The sequence below is a fragment of the Hibiscus syriacus genome, unplaced genomic scaffold, assembly GCF_006381635.1.
Source record: "Hibiscus syriacus cultivar Baekdansim isolate YM2019G1 unplaced genomic scaffold, ASM638163v2 tig00110221_pilon, whole genome shotgun sequence".
Lineage (NCBI taxonomy): Eukaryota > Viridiplantae > Streptophyta > Magnoliopsida > Malvales > Malvaceae > Hibiscus > Hibiscus syriacus.
In genome coordinates this window covers 1,546,276-1,569,704 of record NW_024062635.1, presented here as the reverse complement: position 1 = coordinate 1,569,704, position 23,429 = coordinate 1,546,276, and the positions used below count along the sequence as shown (strand labels likewise).

Below are 23,429 nucleotides of genomic sequence, written 5' to 3'. Positions count from 1 at the left end.
TCACATAACTCCGTAGATAGAGAAATAGAGGAGATAGCATTCATCAAGTTAACCCACTCTTCTACTTCCCAGTCGTTTAAATTTCTTCTAAACTGCACATCCCAACTCCAACCATATGAGCTGTAATTCCCAAATTCAACTAGTTTACCCATTCTGTTTGTGGAAATGGAGAACAATCGAGGGAAAATAATTAGAAGAGGAAAGTCCAACGCCCAATTATCCTGCCAGAACCTAATTAATCTGCTATCCCCAACTCAGAAAGAATACAAACTTCTAAACTTAGAGCCAATATTGTCTTCTTTAAAGTGATTCAAAACCACCGATCTCCAAATCCAAGATACTTTTTGTGGGACTTTGTTGTCAAACATTAACCAAGATGGATCCATTTTGTATTTAGAACAAATGAATTCCCTCCAAACAGACCCCCTTTCATTAGCATATCTCCAATACCATTTTGCTAGAAGAGCTCTATTCATGAAACCAAGGTTTCTAACACCTAAACCCCTCTCGAATTTTGACTTGCACACATTCGGCCAGTTAACCCAATGTATCTTATTTTTACCTACTCCCCCACCCCATAAGAAATTCGCCATAATGGAGTTGAGAGATTTTAGAACCGCAGCTGGTATCTTAAATAAAGATAAATAATACGTCGGGAGCGAACATAGAACCAACTTTATTAAAACCAACCTTCCTGCTAATGACAGGGAAGCAGCCTTCCACCCCGCTAATTTATTCATAAAATTATTCACCACCAGATTTCAAAGTGTTGTAGAGTTCCTAGTAGCACCCAAAGGCAGTCCTAAATATTCAGACGGAAAACTACCCACAGATCATCCGATAGAATTAGCCCACTGCTGAACTTCTTCCTCATTCATATTCACACCAAATAGTCTACTTTTCTTCAAGTTGAGTTGTAAACCAGAAATCACTTGAAACACTCTAAGCACCCTCTTCACATTTAAAATCTGCGTCTTGGATGCACCACAAAGCATAATGAGATCATCCGCGAACTGTAGATGAGATAGTTTTAAAGCATCAACATCCCTTCCTAAAACCAGTCCAGAAAACAGACCCTGTTCCACAGCCTTCACAATAAGCAGATTGAGAAGTTCTCCAATAAAATTAAACAACAGAGGTGATAGAGAGCACCCCTGTCTAAGACCTTTACCATTGCAAATTCCTCAGTAGGAACTCCATTCACTAAAACAGAAACTTAAGTTATGGTTACACACCTTCTGATCCAACCTCTCCACCTGGAACCAAATCCCATTTTCTCCATTACTAGAAACAAAATGTCTCACTCCACCGAATCATACGCTTTCTTGAAATCTACCTTGAGAACACAACCTTTAAGACCATTTTTCCTCTAATAATCCACCCCTTCATTCGCAATTAAAGAACAGTCCAATATTTGTCTCCCTTGGGTGAAGGCAAATTGAGTAGGACTAATTAAGTCTGAAATACAACTCCTCAACCTCCTCGATAGGATCTTATATAATCCACCAACTAAGCTAATAGGCCTATAATCATTAAGGTCACCACTATTAAAGACCTTAGGAATAAGAGTAATAAAGGTATGGTTGATGCCATGATCCCAATCTTTCCCCGAATAGAAGTTGAAGAAGAACTTCATAATTTCTCCTTTAAGAACATGCCAATATCTCTTGAAAAACCCCAAATTAAAACCATCCGGCCCCGGGGCTTTGTTGCTATTGCAAGACTTTAAGGTCTCCCATATTTCCTCTTCAGTAAATTCTTTCTCCAAAATTAAACTCTGCTGAATCGAAATTTTGGAAAAATTCAACTCGATTTCTTTCACTTCTAAGGTCGATTTGTCATTAAAAGCCTTAAAGAAGTGATCTTTGACAGTGGTTTTTATATCCTTTGGGTCTTGAATAACATTACCCCTGCAAATAAGAGCATTCAACGTATTTCTTTTCCTACTAACTGAAGCACATGTATGGAAGAATCTGGTATTTCTGTCCCCATCTTCTACCCATTTGGATCTAGAATTCTGGAACCAAATCTGCTCCTCTATCTTATGCAACTTCCATAATTCTGACCTTAACTCCTTTAACTCAACAGCTTTCTCATCATAAGTACCATCTTGTTACTGTTGAACCTCCACTTCTAATTTTTGAATCTTCAATTCTATTTCTGAAATTAAAGCTCCAGGAAACTTTCCTCTATTCCCTGCCCAATTTTTAATGGCAGTTTTGGTTTTTTTTTCTTCAGAATTTTGAAAATTCCAGCATTCATCTGTATCTCTTTGCATTCTTGAATTGAAGAACTGATCACATTCTCAAATCCTACCTCATCCATTATATAGTTAAACAGTTTAAACGGTTTTTCCCCCAATTAACACCTCCATTCTCAATAATTATTGCATTATGATCTGACAATGATCTTGGCAGCAAATATTGTGTTAAATCTGGAAAAGCTGCCAAGAATTGGCTATCAACCAAAAATCTATCCAGCCTTACATAGGTTGGTGAATCTTGGTTATTACACCAAGTAAACCTACCTCCACTCAATGGCAAATCGATTAGACCTATAGTAAGAAGAAAACGACTGAAAATCTCTAAAGAATTCCTGTTTTGGCCTCTACCAATCTTCTCATCTTCCTGTAGATACACATTAAGGTCCCCTCCAACACAAATAGGCTCAGAATGTCCTCCAATGAACGTGCTTAATTCTTCAAAAAAACTCTCTTTTTCCTCCTCAACCGAAGGACCATACACATTAATAAATCTGCAACTGAAATTATTTGCCCGAAATCTCCCCGATAGCAATAAATCTTCTAGATGTATATTGATTTTGCAACTCAAATACGTTATCATCCCAGAACATCAGCAAACCCCTGACAAACCAACCTATGGTGACTCAATAACCCCTTTCAAATTATTTAACCCACTCCTCCTCAAAAAAGACCTTTGAATTTTCTCCAATTTTGTTTCCTGCAACCAAAGAAATTGAGGACAATATTTGGAAACTAGCCTCTGAACAGCCCTTTTTTTCTCTAATCTACCCAATCCTCTAACATTCCATGTTATTATAGATATCTTTAACATCATCATAATGGAATCAACCAACTAGTCCCCCCACAAAATCCCCCTGCTTGTCCATCCTCAAGCCTTTTTCCAGACTAATAATCTTATCCAAAAAGGCTTGTTGTCCTTGTTTAAAGGAAATACCCAACATCTTACTTATCTCCCAAGTAACTAAAGCTTCATCCAATAAATCTAAAAAACCAAAAGAGGAAGCTGTTGAAATGCTCACTCTTTCTAAAGCTTCCCTTAACAAATGTCTTCTAGCTCTTCTGATAAAAAAACTCGATTCAAAGCTGTGATTATCACCCATTAACTGCAATCCTTCAACCACCCTTTCCACACTCATATCCCCCGAATTTGATCCATCATTCACATCTTCACAACCCTAAAACTCTACATCCACTGACAAGCTATCCAGTTGATTTCCTCTGGAATTCATATTTCTCCAGTCCCTGACGATTAAGGCACTATCTTTCTTAGGCTTAAAATTCAAGATATTTCCCATCTAGTATTTTCTGCCCCTACACCTTTTGCAAACCCTTTTGTAACTTCTGCTTTTCCTTTTCTCTAACGGAACACTTTTGGTCCTTAACAAACTGTCAGACTTATAACACAGTCTACCCTTAACTTTGCTTCCTGAATTATCAATGGTAGGCTCTATCACCCTTAACTCAGAATCCTTGGCTCGAAAACCATCCTGCTCAATTATCTCTGGATCTGACCTCCTCCCCACATCTTCTCTGCTAAAACAACTTGACTTAGCCAAATCCTTATCTTGAATCATTTTCCCAAATTTATCAATTTTAATTTTTGGCCCAGTAGGAATAATCCTCATCACGTTAGGCCCAGCAAACTCATCTTCTTCTGAATGGACTTCAGACCCAGCAGCCATCATTTTTGAATCTCTCAATCCCAAACCTGCAAACTCACCCACTTTGACACTCCCTCCATACTGCACAACTGACTTTCCATTAATGTCTGATCTATTTTTTAAAATTCTTGGAAACCGATTATCTCCACCAACTCCATCAAGCCTGATAGTTGCGCCCTGTTCGATCCAACTGTCCACTCTCTGACAGTTTTCTTCTTCTGATCTAGCAGAATCTTCCTCATTTTCTGACCATATCCTGTCTTCTACGTTCTCAGTCATGAACGCTCCCAACTGTCCCTCATCGGAACTGACCACCGGAGGATTTGTGGAAAAGAAAATAGACTCATCATTCGCCGATCCAATCTTCATTGTTACTTTAAAAGATCTTCCATATGATCCAATAGTAATCTGATCTGGAACATCAAAAGGACTAGCCACCCTAATTAGCAATCTTGCCTTTGTAAGATCTTCCCTGTGTTTAGTGTCATCAAGAATATCTATAACCCTTCCCCATCTCCCTGCTAACCTTTCAAGGAAAGATTCGTTCCAGCATAAAAGAGGTAACCCAAAAAACTCCACCAAACAAAAAGCCAATGGAACACCATCTTCGTTCAGTAATGGCTCTAAACGATCAAACCAAAATTGAAGATCTTCTTTCTTCTTCATCCAAGCATCTGACATTTCTTCAACTGATTTAAAGATTATTACACAAGAGTTCCAGACATACCCCCATCTAACAATCTGGACGTCATAACCTTCATTAACTAAAGCATTATGAACTAACTCTAACTCAAATAAATTCTTGATAATCCCCGTCAATGATCTTTTAACCCAGCTCGAGCTCTCAGATGAAATGTGTATCTGCATGATGTTTTTCCTGACTTTTTCCCTGTTTTCAGCATCGACGGCCAAATCTTTGACCTCCAGAACACTCCTCGACCTCCTATTCGACATCAATGCATCTTTGTACGATCTGTCATCCCTCAAACTTCTAAGAACATCATCTGGCTCTTTTTGGATTCGAAATATCAGCAGTGATCGGACAAGCATCCTTCTTTAAATCTTTATTACTACGCTCTACCCATGCTCGGGATTCATTGTATCTTGCGACTCCAACCATGATCCTTCTCCCATCTATGATCGCTCCATTTAGATTTTCTATAGCCCTTCTCAAACCATCCTCATTCCCAAACTGCACAAAAGCAAAAGTGGAAAATCTGTATTTTGGGTTTCTAGTTTCCTTAGGAATATAGACTCTCTGAACTGGACCATGATCTAAAAACATTTCCCTTAATGCACGTCTTGACACTCTCCGACTAAGATTATCCACAAACACCTTCCAAATCTCCTCGGAAAAAAAATTACTTTTCGCCCTTTCTCTCACAACTTCTCTCTCCCTCTCTCTCTCATCTCGAGTTTACAAGTTTAGATTATTACAAATGGGAATCAATCTTAAAGATGCGCGAGTAGAGGTCGAGAAGATAATTAGAAAGGGCACTGGTTTTGTTGTTGTGGAGATTCCATTTACTCCTATCAAATGTATTTTGGAACTCTCGTTGTAAGAAGCTCGCCAACTTGGTCATAACTATATTGGATCCTAGCATATTCTTCTTGGGTTGCTACGTCAAGGTGAAGATGTAGCAGCTCGTGTTCTTGAAAATCCAATGGATGTCGAGGAACACGAGCCAACCAATTCAGACAATGCTCAAGTAAGTACTCCTAACCTTCTTAAGAATAATGGAATGAAGATTACAGAAGAGTTAGGAAAGAACACTACCACTTATTATGATACGAGATGGAGGATTGAGCACAAACTTGTTCCCATGGACGATAAATGAGTAGTTTGTTCATATGGTTCTAGTTTTGACCCTTGCCTTGGTCACAGGGAACAATAAATTAAACTCTACCCACGGGCAATTCAAACATTTAAGAGAAAAGTAGTTACACTCAATCCATCAAAATGTAGTAAATTGAGCATGGATGAAATGAGGGAGCTTGTATATGAGTTATCGAAGCGGACAAGTGGAGCCTCGAAAATGTTACAATCATGGATCCGTTAGGAGATTTTACATGTCCTATGTGTCGAAATGGGGAAGGAAAAGAAATATACTGGTTTGACTAATCTGATAATTATCGAAAACCTTTAGAAAATTGTAGCTGAAAAGAATTCAGGGGTTTAAGAAGGTGTAACAGATTCCGAATAGCATTTGTACTCAACAGGTGGTCAGAGAATAACCAAAAGGCAGAGGAAAGCAATATGGATTTTTGTTGGTTCTGATCTGAGAAGAGACTTGGATGATATTGGAGCAGCATGCATTGAAGTTCATGCTTTGAGCAAGTTTCCTTATTCAAAGCTTGATTCGAGGTCTGTTGGGATTAATCATGGTTTCAAGGAGCCAAGTGATTTATCTTTAGAATCCGGGGCAGCAAATCAAATTGGACTATGTGAGTGCTTACACTGGAAGGGCATTGCTCGGGAAAGGTGAGTTTTGTATGCAAATGTTTTTCACAAGGACTGAACAAAATGGGATGCACATCATTGTAAGGAAGAAATTGTTTGATCATTGGGGACAAGGATCATTTCAAGGGAAGGGGAATGTCATAACTATATGAGAAGTCAACAAAGAAAGCAACAGGAATCAGTTACTAAAACAACTTTTGAATATGAAATTTTTTCAGAAGACTCAAGCAAGGCTGAACTTTTTTGCTAAAATAAAATTGACAGACAGAGGTATAAAGATAGAGGAAAAAATTTACCTGAAGTTTTGGTCTTACCATCAAACCTCACTTGCTCTTCGAAAATATTAAGGCTGGCAACAAGGGTCTATGGTACCTGCATCGTTTTACATTGCATGGAGTTAATAGCATATAACTTGTTATATGAGTCCTTGAAGGTGCAAACAGTGAATTATGATGGCTGAAAAAGGAATCTGGAGATCAACACATTACCTCATTGGAGCCTTTCAAGTTTGGACATAAAGGACAGTTGAAGGTCTAATCTGTTATGAAGTTTGACAAACATTGGGAGAAGAAGTACAATCAGCTGCAGTGGACGAAATTAAGGTTGGAAAACGTCATTGGGATAAACTATATTGTGCTTAAGGCATAATTGTTAGGTTTGGATCCTTAGGGACAAGGATCCTTTCATGGAATGGGTATTGTCATGATCATGAGAGATGCAAAAATCGGAGAAGACGGAGGAGAATTGGGGATCGAAGAGGAAGGGTTAGGGATTGCATTTGAAGAATTAGGGATTTTTACTTACCCTGCACGTGAGGAAGCCAGAATGAAAAGCCCAATATCAACAGTGAAAGTTGAGGTTGTTAGCCAAGGACAACAACTGGCAAAGCCTTAGATTCGGTACCTGTAAACAAATAAATAGAGTACTACCATAAAATGTTATCTTATGCAATCAATGAATGAAAAATTCCTTTCCTAAAATCTTGTTCTTCTCTTCTTTGTCTATCTCTTCTCTTCTTTGTCTATTTTTCTTTTCTAATCGCACTAGGGTCATAACACTTTATTAATGTCTAAAAGTTTTTCCCTTAACAATCTTTTTAATATGCATAAATCATGCCATGTTTTCATTTCGGAACCTATGCAGAAATAGGACATAAATATTTATAATTATAATGACATATTTTAGGATATTTGACTATCTTCCGTATATGCAGAGAATGGGAAACATAGATGATGTTTTCCCTTTCTTTGGTAAAGGATTCAATAAAATCTATCCCCTTATCATGGTTGTATACACACTCTTACTAGTGACAAACTTCTTTGATCGTGTTATCAAATATTTCGGAAACTGGAAGATGTTCAGATTTCAAAATGAAGCTGATGGGACGGGCGGATTTGATCCATCAGGATTAATAATCTTACAGAAAGGTAAACTACTAAAACGATTTCCATAAGCATGCACAATGATATTTATTACTTCTCTGTAAGTAAAAGTTGTACATATTTTCATTTCTCTTTCCAGAACGGGCTATGCTTGAAGGAGGGTATAAAGTCTGTGAACATGTTATTCCATTATCGAGGAATTTCAGCGGTAACCGTTTTGACAAAGAACATGGTAGCAATAGTATGTATGATCTTATATTCAAATATGCTATCATGCCAATGACTCTGGTGATGCGCATTTCAGGGCATAAGATAAGAGTACTGCAGTTTCAAGAGCAAACAGTGCAGCTGAACTCGGAAAGATGAGTAAATTTAAACCTCCGAAAGAAGAGCTTAAACATGAAACAAGCAGGGAAGCTTAAACATGAAACAAGCAGGGAAGCTATTACCAAGAAAACTTCATGCATTAGAGAACACCAGAAAAAAAAAGAATCTAACTCGAATTCGACCGGAGAAAAGTCCACATCCATTACAGTTGATGACGACAACTCTGAAAGTGCAAGGACATCGTCAGGGGGATTAGCGTTGAAATGGAAATCGATGAAGTCCGGTCTTTTAAATATCAAATCGAACTTAGAAGACAAGAACTTCATCCCCCTGCACCAGAATCGAGAAACTAAATTGCCTTTGTCGTAACCAATTTTTGTCCGGGCATGAAATTTTTACTTACTTGGTGGAAAAAGTAATGTGAATAAATGATTTTTAAAATAATTTGGGAGTCGGCATCGGCCTTTTGGGTTAGGTAGGTCGAATACCTAAAAATCATCTTTTAAAAGAGTTTTTAAGAAAACATCGATTAAAAGATAAATTGATCTACGTTTTAACCAAAAATTCATTCTTTTTAATGATAAAAAGGGATTCGTGGTCGGTTACGTTTAGGGAAGGATTAGCACCCCTACAACGCCCAAAATTGGTACTTTTTAATTATAAATTGTCTCTTATTATTAGAAATTAAAATTCAAAATATTTAATTTATAATCCTATTATTTTAAATATTTTTAAGAAAATATATTAAACATAAATAAGATATTTACTTATTTAGAAATATCAGAAAAGGACTTCTAGGTGCCTTAAGACAGCTCTTTTCTTCGATATTAATAAATATTATAATAATTTAAATAAAATTAAATTATAATTTTTTATCATAATATTTAATTTTAAAATACCAGAATAGGATATCCAGTTGTATTAAAACTGCCATTTTCTTTGATATTGAAAAATAAATATATATTAAAATATGATAAAAACATAATTTATGTAAAATCAAATTAAGATTTAATATAAATTATTATTTATTATATATATTTATATTTATATGACTATATAATAATAAAAATAATATTTAAATATAAATAAGTAAAATTAAAACATAAATAATCAATAATAAAAATAAAATTAGAACTATATATTTAAAAGCAGTAAAACTTTATAATAAATGAAAATATTTAAAATTAGTGACTAAATTATAATCTAATAAAATTAAATACCTAATTAATTATTTAAAATTACAGGGATTAAACATGCTATTTTCCTTATTTATTAATTTGGTGACTAAAATAAAATTATATAAAATTCGAATATTAGATTAAAATAAATAAAAAATATATACTCGGGATTAAAATATTAATTATTAAAACTAAAGGACTAAATACGTATTTTATCTAAAATATTTATAATTACGGTTAAGGGCTAAAATATAAATAAATAAAATTTAGAGACCAAATTAAAAGGATTATAAATTTGATTCAGTGACTAAAATGTAAAACATATAAAAAAGAGGGACTGCGGACAGGGTTTAACATTTAAAAATTACACAAATAACCCTCCCCAAAACGGCGTCGTTCGGGAAGGGCTATTTAAAGCCTGAAACGGCTGGCCCGAAGGGCCAGCTCTCTCATTTCTCAGTTTCTCTTCTCTCTCAAACAGAGAGAGAGCCAGAGTTCTCTCTGGCTTCTCTCTAGCTTCCCTCATCGGACGGAAGCCGGTTACCGGGCGGCAGCCGTCTGCCGCCGTAATTCCTACCATCGGCCACCGTTTCCGGTGGTCGGAAAACACCAAAAATTCCCAATAGATCTAAGTACCCTAAACCCGATTTTACCCTTCTTTTATCCTAAAAAGTTAGGGATTTTCCTAGATCTAAGGAAAATACCTTCGGTATTTTTGGTTCTCCAGTGCCGATTGGGGTTCTCCGATAAGGTAAACTCTTCCTTCTCTCTTCTCGGTTTGATTGCTGGTTGTTGTGAGTTGGTCTCTTTTTTTTGTATCTTTGCTCTCGGTTTTGGTTGCTCTCTGGCTATTGGTTTTTTTTTTCTTCGCAGGTTCAGTGGTGGCTTTATAGCCATCACCGGCGCTTGTCTCTGACCGGGTAAAAGAGTAGAGTTCGGTGATTCACCGAACTTCCAGTGGTGACTCACCGTTGAAGGCAACGTGTGAGACTATGGCTTGGCCTTCTGGATCCTTCAGTTGGCGTCGTGGCAGCGTGGTAGAAGAGGCTGGCGAACGGCGGCCGCGTGGTCCCTAGGGTATCATTACCCTAGGGTTTGTTCGGGATGAATGTGGGCCGTTGGATCTCTCAGATCCAACGGCTGAGATTGAGGCGGTGGCTAGAGCTAGGGTTTAGAAACCCTAGCTGAAACCCTAAATATTTAGGGTTTCATTTTGGTCTGGGCCGGTTCTGGTTGTTTGTAACTGGGCCGGTCCAGTTTTCATTGGGCCTGTAATTATTTTTTTAATAATAATAATAATATATATAATAATAATAATAATAATAATAAATAAAATGGGTAAAAAAATTAGTATCTTCAGCCTTCTCATGCTTCCCCATCTGAATCTCTTGACGAAATTTTCCAGAAATTGAAAAGACCAGCTCAGGGCCTTAAAGAACTTGATGACGGTGATGAAGAATTTTGAGCATGATTCTGAAAACTCAATTCATCTAGATAGATTATGGGACAGAAGCTGAAGACTTCATTTCTGGCTAAAGTAAGGAGTTCGTTTTCTGAGACAGCTGAATGCAAGCCATAATGGTAGAATCTTCAGATCATTTGCAGCAGTAGAGGAAGCAGCATTCAGTACTGTCCCAAAGCTTACAGAATTTTTCCTACAATTTAGAACATAGAGAGAAACACCGGATGCAAGCGCATCCCAAGGGATATTGTTTACTTGTAATAGCAAATATTTAAAGTTACCTATTGATGTTTATACGCAAGGTTAAACCAAAACATTAGTCACTAAATTTTTATTGTTTTTGACATTTACACGTTATTCATGTTGATTTAATGGATACTGACAAATGAATTAAGCATCAACATTCTTACGAGTTCTCGTACTATTAAAAGTTCCTAAATAGTCTCTTGACTATAGTGTTGTTTTGCTGAGTTCTCGATATTAATAGTTATAAAATTATCACCCAACTACTCATTTGTTCTAAACTTGTAATTTTTTGACCCAACTACTCATGTGTTCTAAACTTGTAATTTTTTGTTAAAAAATTGATTATCATTTGAGCTGGATGTTAACCTATTGTTCGGGATATGATAAAATCTTATTCCAAAATCGTTTGAGCTATATTTTATGGATTGACTCTCCGTTTACTTTATGTCGTCGAGCTAGTGCTTGAAAGCAACTACGGTGTCATTAGATATCATTAAAATATGATTTTATTATATCCCAATTAGTAGGTTAACATCCAGTTCGAACGATAGTCAATTTTTTAACGGGAAATGACGAGTTTAGAATATATGAGTAGTTAGGTGGCCATTTTATAACTTTTAATAGTTAGGGGACTTCTACAAAATAACATCATATAATCAGAAAATCAGAAAATCATTTTGTAACTTTAAATAGTATGGGGACTAAATAAAACAACATGCTATAATCAGACAACCATTTGTGTACTTTACCCTTTTTTATTTTTCTTAAGAGTAAACCACATCATTCCTCATTGAACTTTATTCTCTCTCATATTTCACTCACTATATTTTCAATATTTCCAATTTACTAATTGTAATTTTTAATTGTTCCAGTTTTGGTCACTATGAATTATTTTATTATTTTTTTAGTATGACGTGATATTTTTATTATTGTTTAATATAAAATAATTTAAAATATAATATTAAAATAAATGGTGGTCGCTTACTATTTGACATCGTTGGACGACATTGTATACAGTTGTAGATGGTGGCCTTTCGGTCCCATATTTCATCGTCCGATTTGTCTCGACCCCTTTAGTTCGAATTCGATCTCCATTTTGTTGGAAAATGATTCGAATCTGATAAAAATTGATAAAACTGAAATGCCAACCATCATAGATGGTGCTCGTTCGGGCACAGATTTCACATTGTCTTGACCCTCTAAGTCTTAATTCAACCTTCATTTTATTGGAACATGCTCTAAAGTCCACGAATAGGATATCGAAAGTGAGGAAACTGAAATGTTTCAATTGAGATTCACGGGTTTTGAGATATTTTTGGGTGAAACTACCACCAGATGAACTCAACGTCTCAAAACAAATTTCTCGATATAATTTGGGATCAAACAGTTACGGTTCCAAAGACCGACGTGTAGACACTCATTTTTGTCCGAAGTTTTTTTTAATAATATAGTATAGTTTTTGAAAATATTTTCGAAAAACGTATAATATATAGTTTTTAAAACGGTTATTGAAAACGTATAATATATAGTTTTTTAAAAAAATCGGTTTGTGAAAATATATATAATATGGTTTTGAAAATACGATTTAAAAACATATATTATATAATTTTGAAAACATATATAATATATAGTTCTTTGAAAACATTTTGAAAATATATATAATATATAGTTTTTAAAATGATTTAAAAATATATATACTATATAGTTTTAAAAATATTTTTGAAAATATATTATATAGTTTAAAAAAATATTTTTGAAAATATAATATATAGTTTTGAAAATCAATTTTTAAAAATATATTATATAGTTTTGAAAATTAATTTTTGAAAACATATCTTTTATATAACTTCAAAAAAGTTATATTATATTATATATTATATTATATCATATATTATAATATTATATGTATTTTTTATTTTTTAATGTTAATTTTTTTATTTTTTTATTTTGGTCGAGGGTTCAAAACAATCCAAGGGAATTAAAACGGGCCTGACCCAACCCAATCCCGAATTAAGGTTTTCATGATTCAGCCAAGCGCCACACAGATCAACGGCAGAAAGGGGATACATTCACAGATCAATCTGGCCCGTTGGATCTGACCCAATCCAACAGCCAGGAAGGCCCCAGAATATTCTAGAATGCAGAATACCACAACAAGCACACGGACGACGCGTGGTCCTCACGCGCTGATACACGCTAAATGAAAGCATCCCCGTACCCAAAACAGAAACAAATTCGAACAATATCAGAACAAATTTGAAGCAACAAATTACAAATCGCACCAAAGAGATATTTTCAGTTCGAAATAAAGGGAAACATGACCGAAAAATCGACAATATACACAGCAACAAACCAATCCCTCATCAATGACTAAATCCCGATAATTTCAGGATCGATTTGAAACAAACCCCTCCGTCGAACCTATAAATACATGCAAAAATGAAGAACAAGGGGGAGGAGTTTTTCAAAAACATCAAGAAACAAAAAAAAATCTAGATAAATACAAGGTCACTTAGCTTCGTGGGCATTCAGACTTTGAAAGTGTGAAAGGACATTCACCGGAGCACGAATGATCGGCCGAATCTGAAACACCACCATCCAGAGGTAAACAACCGAGATATTTTTATCAAATCTACGCCGATTGGGACTTTTTTATGGTGATCGGGTTTTGGTTTCGGGATCTAGGGAGAAAAAGCTTTCGAAGGGGGTAGTTTATAGGTCTCCAGCCAGCGGTCGGGTTCCATCAAAGAAGATGGCTAGTTGTTGGGAGAGTTTTTTTTTGTTTGGTTAAAAATGATTTTTTTCGGTTTGGGGTATTTATAACCGAGGGACCACTAGCCAATAGTTAAATTATTTCTGCAGTCCCTTATATTTTGATGTGTAATTCGTTTTGATCACCTGTTGTAATTTTGCCTATGAATTTTCAATTTAATCCCTGTTTACATTTCTTATATTTTGTAATTTAATCCCCTAACCTTTTTATTTTTCTCTTGCATCTCATTTTTAGTATCAATTTGATCCATGAATTTTAATTCATTTCAATTTGATCCTTTTTTTCTTATTTGTACTTTCTTTAAAATTTAACACTCTTTTTATTATTTTTTTCATTTTATTTTTATTTTACCATTTTTTTTCTCTTTTAACATTTTTTATTTTTTTATTTTGTTTTATTTTTTCCCCTTGAAATTTAATATTTTCTTCCTCTTTTTATCTAAAGTCTTTTTTGACTTTTCAGTAGTAATTTCAATCGATCAAAGGTAAGCAATTCGAATTGATTTTTTAAATTTCGATTTAAATATTAATTTTCGCAATTAAGACAACCGACAAATTAAAGCGGTACTGAAAGGGCAGTTTAAGGGTGTTAATTCTTCTTTGATTGTAACCGACTCTCGAATCCAACATATTTCTGGTAAAACGCAGATAAAGTAAGATAGTGTCTGATCAACTTAAATATTATTTTTAAATGATCGGTGGCGGCTCTAACATTTTTTCAAGTCGAAGCCCAATTCCGGGCCCACCCGAAAGACGGTTGCGATAGCTTGGCGACTCCAATGGGGACAGGTAAGTGAGTCATGACATAATTAGTTTTTGGTTGTCTTTTTATGCGAAAATAACAAATTTAAGTTTTAATTTATTTATTTGATTCTAATTATTCATCTTTTGATTAAAATAAATAGTTGTACTGACGTGTTTTCATTGATTTCAGATTTTCAAAAATTTTCATCTCAAACTCTATACCCGAGCTCCAAACCCTTTTAAGTGGGGGTGAAAGCGACACCTTCGTGAGAATTTATTCTTCGTATGGGCCTAGCAAGTAACCTTCGGGATTCATATATCTTATGTCTTCGTGTGAATTTATTCTCCGTATGGGAATAAGGAAATGTATCCTCTCGAGTTTAACTTGGTCCACATAAGCTTTTAATGGGCTTAAGACTAAGGGTCTAGCAAGCCCAAGGAGGCACCAGTAAGGAGAACTTGGGTGCCTTTATTTAGAACCTAAATGGGAGACTACTGGGAATTAGAGCCCACCCCGAAACTCCATTTCAAAACCTATGATGCTTGAATTATCTCCTATTTTACTTTATGTTCAAAGTATGCGAACTAGACAAATATGCGGTTAGGATTTGCTTACAATTAGCATGCGGGGTAGAAATCATGTATGGGTAAGAATTAAAGCATGTGGGGTAGGACTTTTTTATTTTCATTATTGTTTTGATTATTATCCTTACCTCACTAACTCTTTCCTTTCATTTTTGTTCTCTTTCATTTTTGTTCTCTTTCATTTTATTTTTATCATTTACATCATTCAAAAAGGTGTTGATCCACAAAAAATGTGTTCATTAAATGTAAATAGTTTGCATTAATGGAAAAAGGGGTTGTAACACAAGAGGTGAAAAACGCAAAAGTCTGGCTATGGTCAGAAAAGACTCAGAATGGACCGGGATTTACACTGAGCACATCAAAAGTCAACCTTTTGAGTTGGCAAAATTTGCAGGGGTAGATGAGAAAAAGTTTACTGACCTGGAGAGTGCCTTCAAAGACAACAAGAACAAGATGGAAAAACGATAGTTGAAATTGGAGGCCATTTCCAGATAGTTCCTATCGATGGAATACTCCAATGGCGTTTCTGTTAGGGAACAGGCTCAGCAAATGGTGAAAGCTAAAAATTCGAACAACTCAATACTTGCACGGTTTAGCCAAAAGTTGGAGTGGTTCGACAGGGTATTCAATCGGTGATAGACAAAAACGAAAGATTAGTCAACCTGTTAGAAGTCGTTCGGGGTCTAAAAGACTTAGTCAGAATGTACCTTTAGGGTTTTTTTCTCTTAAAAAATAACATTTTTGTCCCAATAAAGATTATTTATAATAACAGACATGTTTTTGGATCAATTCCTTGAACATTTAATACATCATGAATTTAGACAAATTTTGCATTTTGTTATTTTCATTTCTTTACATTCGCATTAACTAACAGAAAAATGTCTCATCAAAAAAGGGAACAAATACTGGATATACCACCTCAAGCATTGGACACTCATCATCCACATAACACTCGTTTAAAAAAGAAGAAGATGGAAGCCAAAATTGCTCAACTTGAAGAGAACATATTGAGGTTGCAAAGAGAGTTAGAAGAAAAGATAAGCCAGAATAATCAAAGTACTTTGCAAACGATCGCTAAGAGACATGAGTCCTTGGTCGATCAAATTATTGCCAAGTTAGCTGGCTTACATCAGACAAGTGCGCCTGGGGCAGGTTCATCAGAAGGGGTAACTATGCCACCAACCCTGTAGGTGGTTGTCTCACCTGGAATCTTACCGAAACTTCAAGGGGATTCATCCGCTGCAAAAGCAAAGGCATCGTCTACTGTAAAGGTACAGACTTTTGTAATTAACCCTGAGAATAATCCTGGTGATTACCATATACTGGATTTTGATGAGGAAAATAAGGCAAAGAAGATGGAAGAAAAGATCAAGCTACTGAAAGACCAAATGAAAGTGGTTAAGGGAAACTATGACTACTATGGAGTCGATGTCTCAGAACTCAGTTTCGTAACAGACTTGGTTCTTCCTCCGAAATTCAAGTCCCCAGAATTTGAGAAGTTCGATGGGAACAGTTGCCCATCAGCCCACATCACCATGTTCTGTCAAAAATTAACAAGATATGTATGAAATGACCAACTCTTGATCCATTGCTTCCAGGAGAGTCTGTCGGGCTCAACCATTCGGTGGTACAATCAACTTATCGATCTCATATCAAGACTTGGAAGGATTTAGCAAAGTCATTTTTGGAATAATACAAACATATCAATGAGATGAGGCCAGATCGAGTTATGCTACAAAGCATGGAGAAAAAGCATAATGAAAGTTTCAGACAATATGCACAAAAATAGAAGGATTTAGCTATGCAAGTTCATCCACCTTTGGATGAGAAGGAAACCAGGAAGCTCTTCATGCAAACACTGAAGGCTCCTTATTTTGAGCACCTGGTTGCAATCACATCTGGAAATTTTTCTTACTTAGTCATGGCCGGGGAGATGGTAGAAATGGCCATAAAGTAAGGCAAGATTAAGGAAGGGGAGACCAATAAGAAACCTCCTATGAAGGAGATGGATGGAGAGATTAACAAAATCAACACTTACCACGCCAATAAAAGTGTTACAATCTCCAAACCAAAATCAACTACAGTTGTACCATCAGGTACTTCTAGACAAGAATCAAAATAACCTAGAAAGGAAAGGGAAAGGGAACATTTCGACCCTATTCCCATGACCTACAAATAAATTTACCAACAACTTTTTGACACTCACGTAGTGTCACTATACCCGGTGGAACCCATGAAGCCCCCATACCCCAGGTGGTATGATAAGAACGCTCATTGCGAATATCATGGCGGTGTCCCAGGGAACACTATCGAAAACTTATTCGCATTCAAGAGAATCGTGCAAAATATGCACAACAAGAATTGGATCGACTTTAACAACTCAGGGCATCCTAATAAGAAAGAAGATCATTTCATTCCATCATGAAGCTTTATTCCATTTGCAGCATTTTGTTTAAATTTGTTTTTCATCTTTTCTCAGTTTTTTTGTAAGGATATTTTTAAATGAATTTATACTACTTTAAAGATGGTGAACAATGAATCAAATTTACAGATTTGAAATTCTTTGAATATCAACTGAATTAAAAACTCTACAAAAGATTTAGAGTTATAGATCTTTGACAAAGTGACATGATTAAAATTGGTAAAACAACGACCTTGACCTTACCCCGGAAGATACGCTTCTCTTACAAGAGCTGATATAATCTTCTCCTCTTATAAGGGAATGAACAAGAGGCTTGGTATCCAGGTATGTATAGGAGCGGACAACATGGGGCATCTTCTGCATATGAAATTATAAAACTGATTAGACCATACTTTTGTTAATGACGTTCAATGATGATTATGATCTTTACAAATGGAATAGTCGAGTAGGTGAATCTAGCTTAGGTCATTTGTTTGGAAATTGAACTCTAAAGATGAGGTTTTTTTACTCTCAACAACACCTAGACTATAACAAGTTCTTCTTGACAAACTTAAGAAATTGAATCCATATACCCAAAATGTATTTATATATATACAATAAAGTTGAGCTATTCCACTAAGCAATCAGTTATAGTAGAAACTCAAAAGCCATGGCTTTATGAATAGATTGCATTCAAACCATGATATTACTCGAGTACTTGGTAATTTGGTGTTTGCTCCACTGCAATGGTCAGGTCGAAGACTTTGTGATGAGATGAACCCTTCAGCTAGCCTGATAAAGGCGATTTATATATAATAAAGTTGAATTCAGCTAGCCAAACAATGGAAAATTAAATCAAATTTATCTAAATAAGGAGTTTCAGTAAAGATGGACTAAGGGAGTTAAGGAACACCTGTTATAGTCAATTTCACACGAGCACTCAGGTATTTCATTTTTAGATCAATATTTCAGCACTGCCTTTGTTAGAGGAGTCTACGAAGCATGAACAAATTAAAGATTTCAGAGAACCGAAATAGAAGTATTCTAGAAAGTCTAGTAATTGATTATACTAGTTACGTCAATTTGTCCGCATCTGATTAAAATACCAAGCCAAGAAAGAGGGGCATGTTGCAATGTTCAACAGGACCGAGAAAAAATGACATTTTGGTGGACGAAACCTTAGAAATTAGGAAGCCATCTCATCAATTTGGATACTTGTCAAAGAGCTACAACTTTAAAAGCGTTAAAGAGCTATTGATTCTTTTAATATTCTGTGAACTCATGTTTATGATTTGATTCGATTGTGAGCCTGAATTAAGAGGCAATGTTTTACAAAATTCTTATATTCTTTTTTCATAAAATAAAAGAAAGGAGAAAAACATTTTCAAACAGGAAAGTCTCAAATGTGAAAGGTCCTTGAAGCTAAACAGAAGCATCTCGGTACCCAAAACAGAAACAAATCCAAACAATATCAGAACAAATTTGAAGCAACAGATTACAAATCGCACCAAAGAGATATTTTCAGTTCGAAATAAATGGAAACAAGACCGAAAAATCGACAATATACACAACAACAAACCAATCCCTCGTCAACAACTAAATCCCCATGATTTCGAGATCGATATGAAACAAACCCCTCCGTCAAACCTATAAATACATGCAAAAATGAAAAACAAGGGGGAGGAGTTTTTCGAAAACATCAAGAACAAACAAAAATCCAGAGAAATAGAAGGCCATTTAGCTTCGTGGGCATTCGGACTTTGAAAGGGTGAAATGACATTTACCGGAGCACGAACGGTCGGCCGAATATGAAACACCACCATCAAGAGGTAAAAAATCAAGATCTTTTTATCATATCTACGCCGATTGAGACTTTTTTGTGGTGATCAGGTTTTGGTTTCGGGATCAGGAGAGAACTTTTTCGAAGGGGGTAGTTTATAGGTCTTTGGCCACCGTGGGTGGTGGCCGGAGCGATTTTCGAGTGGTGGTCGGTGGTGGGGTTCCATCAGAGAAGATGGCCGATTGTTGGGAGAGTTTGAGGGAAGATGGAGAGTTTTTTTTGGGTTTGGTTAAAAATGATTTTTTTCGGTTTGGGGTATTTATAACCGAGGGACCACTGTGTAATTAGCCAATAATTAAATTATTTTCGTAGTCCATCATATTTTGATATGTGATTTGTTTTGATCACCTGTTGCAATTTTGTCTCTGAGTTTTCAATTTATTCAATTTAATCCATGTTTACATGTCTTATATTTTGCAATTTAGTCCCTTAACCTTTTTATTTTTCTCTTGCGGCTCATTTTTAGTATCATTTTGATCCATGAATTTTAATTATTTCAATTTAATCTTTTTTTTCTTATTTGTATTTTCTGTAAAATTTAACACTTTTTTTTCGTTTTATTTTTATTTTCCCACTTTTTTATTTTATTTTATTATTTTTTTTGAATTTTCTCTTTTAACATTTTTTATTTTTATTATTTTATTTTATTTTCCCCTTGAAATTTAATATTTTCTTCTTTTTTAACATTTTTTAAAAATTTAATATTTCATTCTTTGATTTGTTTGTTTGTTTATGTATTTTTTTCCTTTTTTATTTAATTCTTATTTGATATTTCTTTTATTTTACCATCTAACGTCTTTTTTTACTTTTTTTAGTAGTAATTTTAATAGATCAAAGGCAAGAAATTCAAATTGAATTTTTAAATTTCGATTTAAATTTAAATTTTTACAATTAAGAAAACCGAAAAATTAAAACGGTGCCGAAAGGGCAGTTCAAGGGTGTTAATCCTTCATTGATTGTAACCGACTCCCGAATCTGACATATTTCTGGTAAAACGCAGATAAGGTAAGATGGTATCCGATCAACCTAAATATTGTTTTTAAATGATCAGTGGTGGCTCTAAAAGTTTTTCAAGTTGAAGCCCAATTTCGGGCCTACCCAAAAGACGGCTGTGACACGATGGTGACAAGAAGGGGATGAAGGGACAATGATTATTTTAAATCTTTTTAAATTTAACATAATAAAATATTATTTTATTATTTATTTTAAATTATTTTTATATTTTAATAATAATAAAAAATACCTCATCATATCAAAATAATAATATAATAATTCAGAGTGACCAAATAAGGAGCAATTCAGAAGTTTAGTGAATAAATTAGAAAATTGAAAGTACAATGGGTAAAATAGTAGAAAGAGTAAAGTTAATTAAGAATGGTGTAGTTTACCCTTTTGTTAATTTCATAAGTATTCTATTTTCTTCTGAAAATAATTCTTGTAATTTCTCTTACCCCTTTGGACTTTATTCTCTAATGTATTTACAGCCGTTTTCCCGCCATTAGGTTTCCTGTCGCCGCAGTCAGAGAGCCATGATTTGCGTAAGGAAGAGGTGGTGCCTATGCGGCTGCATTCGGCAGTGGAATATCTGTTACATTGCCATTCCGATCAGCTTCGCTCAATCACTCTCTCTCCCGACCCTAAACTTCACTATGCTCTTTTCCTAGAGTCCTTTCTCTATTCCTCTATATATCTACTTCTTTTTCCCTTCTAAGTTTTTTTTTTTGCGTCTTTCTTCTCATTTGCATCCCTTTTTATCTCTTTTTGTTTTCTGTTGTAGTTATGCCGAGCTGATGGATGATGATACTCCTCTAGCCCGCCTCGTTTTCGTCAGCCCAACTGACTATTTGAGATTCTTTGACCGAGCCGCAACTTTGGCTCATGTAATTTCATCGAACTCAAACATATGTGCTAAAGTGTTAATTCTTATGCACCTCAGAAAAACTTTCCTGAATTAAGAACCAAATTGTATATGGGTTTTTTTAATACAATTTCTCCCCGTTTCAGCTTCCCTATATTCATCAATTTCAACTGGGTGTAAATTGTGAGTCAATTTATATAGTATTTGGACCAAGAAGCGGAACATATCTAGATATAAAGGATCTTGATGTTGTTATGGACAAATTTCAATCTTTCTGTATATTTTTTCACATCCAAAGTGCAACAATAATATGGGGGCGTTTGATGTGATTTTGTGCAGAAAAGAGTATTGAAAGACATGGTATCACATGAGAAAGGGGTTGAGAAGAAATTCATTCATGTTCGTTTCAATGTCTGTGGCTCTCCTCTTGAATTTCCTGGTCTGCTCATACTTTTGTTCTTGGATCCTATATACACCTATTTATATTTGTTTTATTGACTTGAAAGTTTGATTGGTGGGTGAATCTAAATGTGGAACAGAGACATTTCCAAGAATTGGGCGTGTGTGGGTGAAACACCGAGGCATTCTTCTTACTCTCAAGGGGACTGTAATTCGATCTGGAGCAGTGAAGTTGTATGAGGGAGAAAGGACATATCAATGCAAGAAATGCAAGCACATGTAGGCTTGATTTCTAGTTCATGCTATATGCATTTATTTATTATAGAGTATGCTACTCTTTTATTTCCTTGTGGCCTACATTGGTCGGTACATATTATAGAATGATGGTTAGAAATACTGTTGGCAGCCAGCCCAATGATATTCCAAGGTGTAAGCTGACTGTTAGTTGGATTGAAAATGTTTCTAGGTTTCCTCTTTATCCCGAACTTGAAACAAGAAACACGATAACACTTCCATCAATCGGCCCCTCTCAGGTTTATTGTCATATTCAAACTTTCTTTAGTTTGTGTTGCAATAATGAGTTTTGTTCCTTTTGTTCTTCATTTTTTTTAGTTTAAAATGTAGTTTTGTAAGGAATTTGTCTTCTGTATTTGATGTGAATATACTTTAGATTTTGGTAAAGATTTACGTTATAACAGAGGACCAATCCTTGTGAAGGATCTAAATTCATCTGCGTAGAAAATACCACCGTCTATCATGATTATCAGGAAATAAAAATTCAAGAAAGCACACAGGTGTTGGGTGTTGGTGTGATCCCTCGATCAATTCTAGTAATTCTCCAAGATGATCTTGTTGACATTGTTAAAGCTGGAGGTACCACAGACATAACTTGCATTTTTCTTGACATTTTCCTGAACATTACCTTTGTTGGATTCTGTCCACATGAGAACTTCTCTTATCTTGCTATGGATTATAAAACTTCGCTTATCATGCTATGGAATGCTTTATCTTATTACGTATTTACTGAGGTTTAAAAGAAACAAGTTAGGCATAAATTGCATTTAAATCTCATCTCCCATTGAGTCTAATAAGTTTGCATGATGTTTTTATAAGAACGGAAAAATCTATTAGAGGGTTGGTCAGCATTGAATTGAGATAGGATCTTCTCTAAGATAAGATAAAATATGAATCAGCCAATAATCTGTGCTGACTCTGGTTAACCCTACCATTGAGGAGTCTGGGAAAGCAGGTATTACTCAAGAAAAAGCTATTGAAATGGCTGTCATCTGTTTGTCCCGGTCCCTTCTAAAATACAACCACAATGTTATATCCTATATTAGCGCCTTCTGTATCCTGAATATGCCTTCCATTCCATTATAATATCTGGATGGCCAAGCAATCTATTTTAGATGCACCCTGCTTATTCCTTTAATTTCATACTTGTTTATGTTTTCCTTACTAACTCTTGCTTTTCTAGATTGCATAATTGTTACGGGGATCTTAACTGCTAAGTGGTCCCCTGATTTAAAAATGTGTCATAACCTTTTTTTTTAGGGTGGAACAATTGTTTATTGTTTAAAAAAACGATTATGATTTTAATCTTGGAAAATTTAATGATTTGGAATTGATTTGTATAAAATTGAAAAGGAGTCGCCATCGACCTTTGGGTTAGGTAATATCTAAAAACGTCTTTTAAAAACAATTTTAAGAAAAAATATTTTTTTTAAAAAAAAACTATACTACGTTTACCAAAGATTCGATTAAAATGGGTTCGGGAGTCGGTTACGCGTGGGGAAAGATTAACACCCTCATAGCGCCCAAAACTGGTACTGTGTCGCTTACACGTTGTC

General features: G+C 35.1%; 1 protein-coding gene across 1 annotated transcript; it reads left to right on the top strand.

The window, feature by feature from the left end:
- Positions 1-20,804: 20,804 nt before the first annotated feature.
- Positions 20,805-22,293, top strand: LOC120114283 (probable DNA helicase MCM9). The gene is made up of 5 exons (XM_039135247.1): positions 20,805-20,987; positions 21,100-21,202; positions 21,520-21,619; positions 21,720-21,858; positions 22,046-22,293. The coding sequence occupies exons 1-5, from the start codon at positions 20,881-20,883 to the stop codon at positions 22,194-22,196; spliced, it is 600 nt and encodes a 199-aa protein (XP_038991178.1). The 5' UTR covers positions 20,805-20,880; the 3' UTR covers positions 22,197-22,293.
- The last annotated feature ends 1,136 nt before the right edge of the window (positions 22,294-23,429 follow it).

Coding starts and splice junctions, on each gene's coding strand:
- LOC120114283 (XM_039135247.1), top strand. CDS start 20,881: ATGCGGCTGCATTCGGCAGTGGAATATCTGTTACATTGCCATTCCGAT. Junction 21,203..21,519: donor GAGCCGCAACTTTGGCTCAT/GTAATTTCATCG, acceptor GATTTTGTGCAG/AAAAGAGTATTGAAAGACAT. Junction 21,620..21,719: donor CTCTCCTCTTGAATTTCCTG/GTCTGCTCATAC, acceptor AATGTGGAACAG/AGACATTTCCAAGAATTGGG.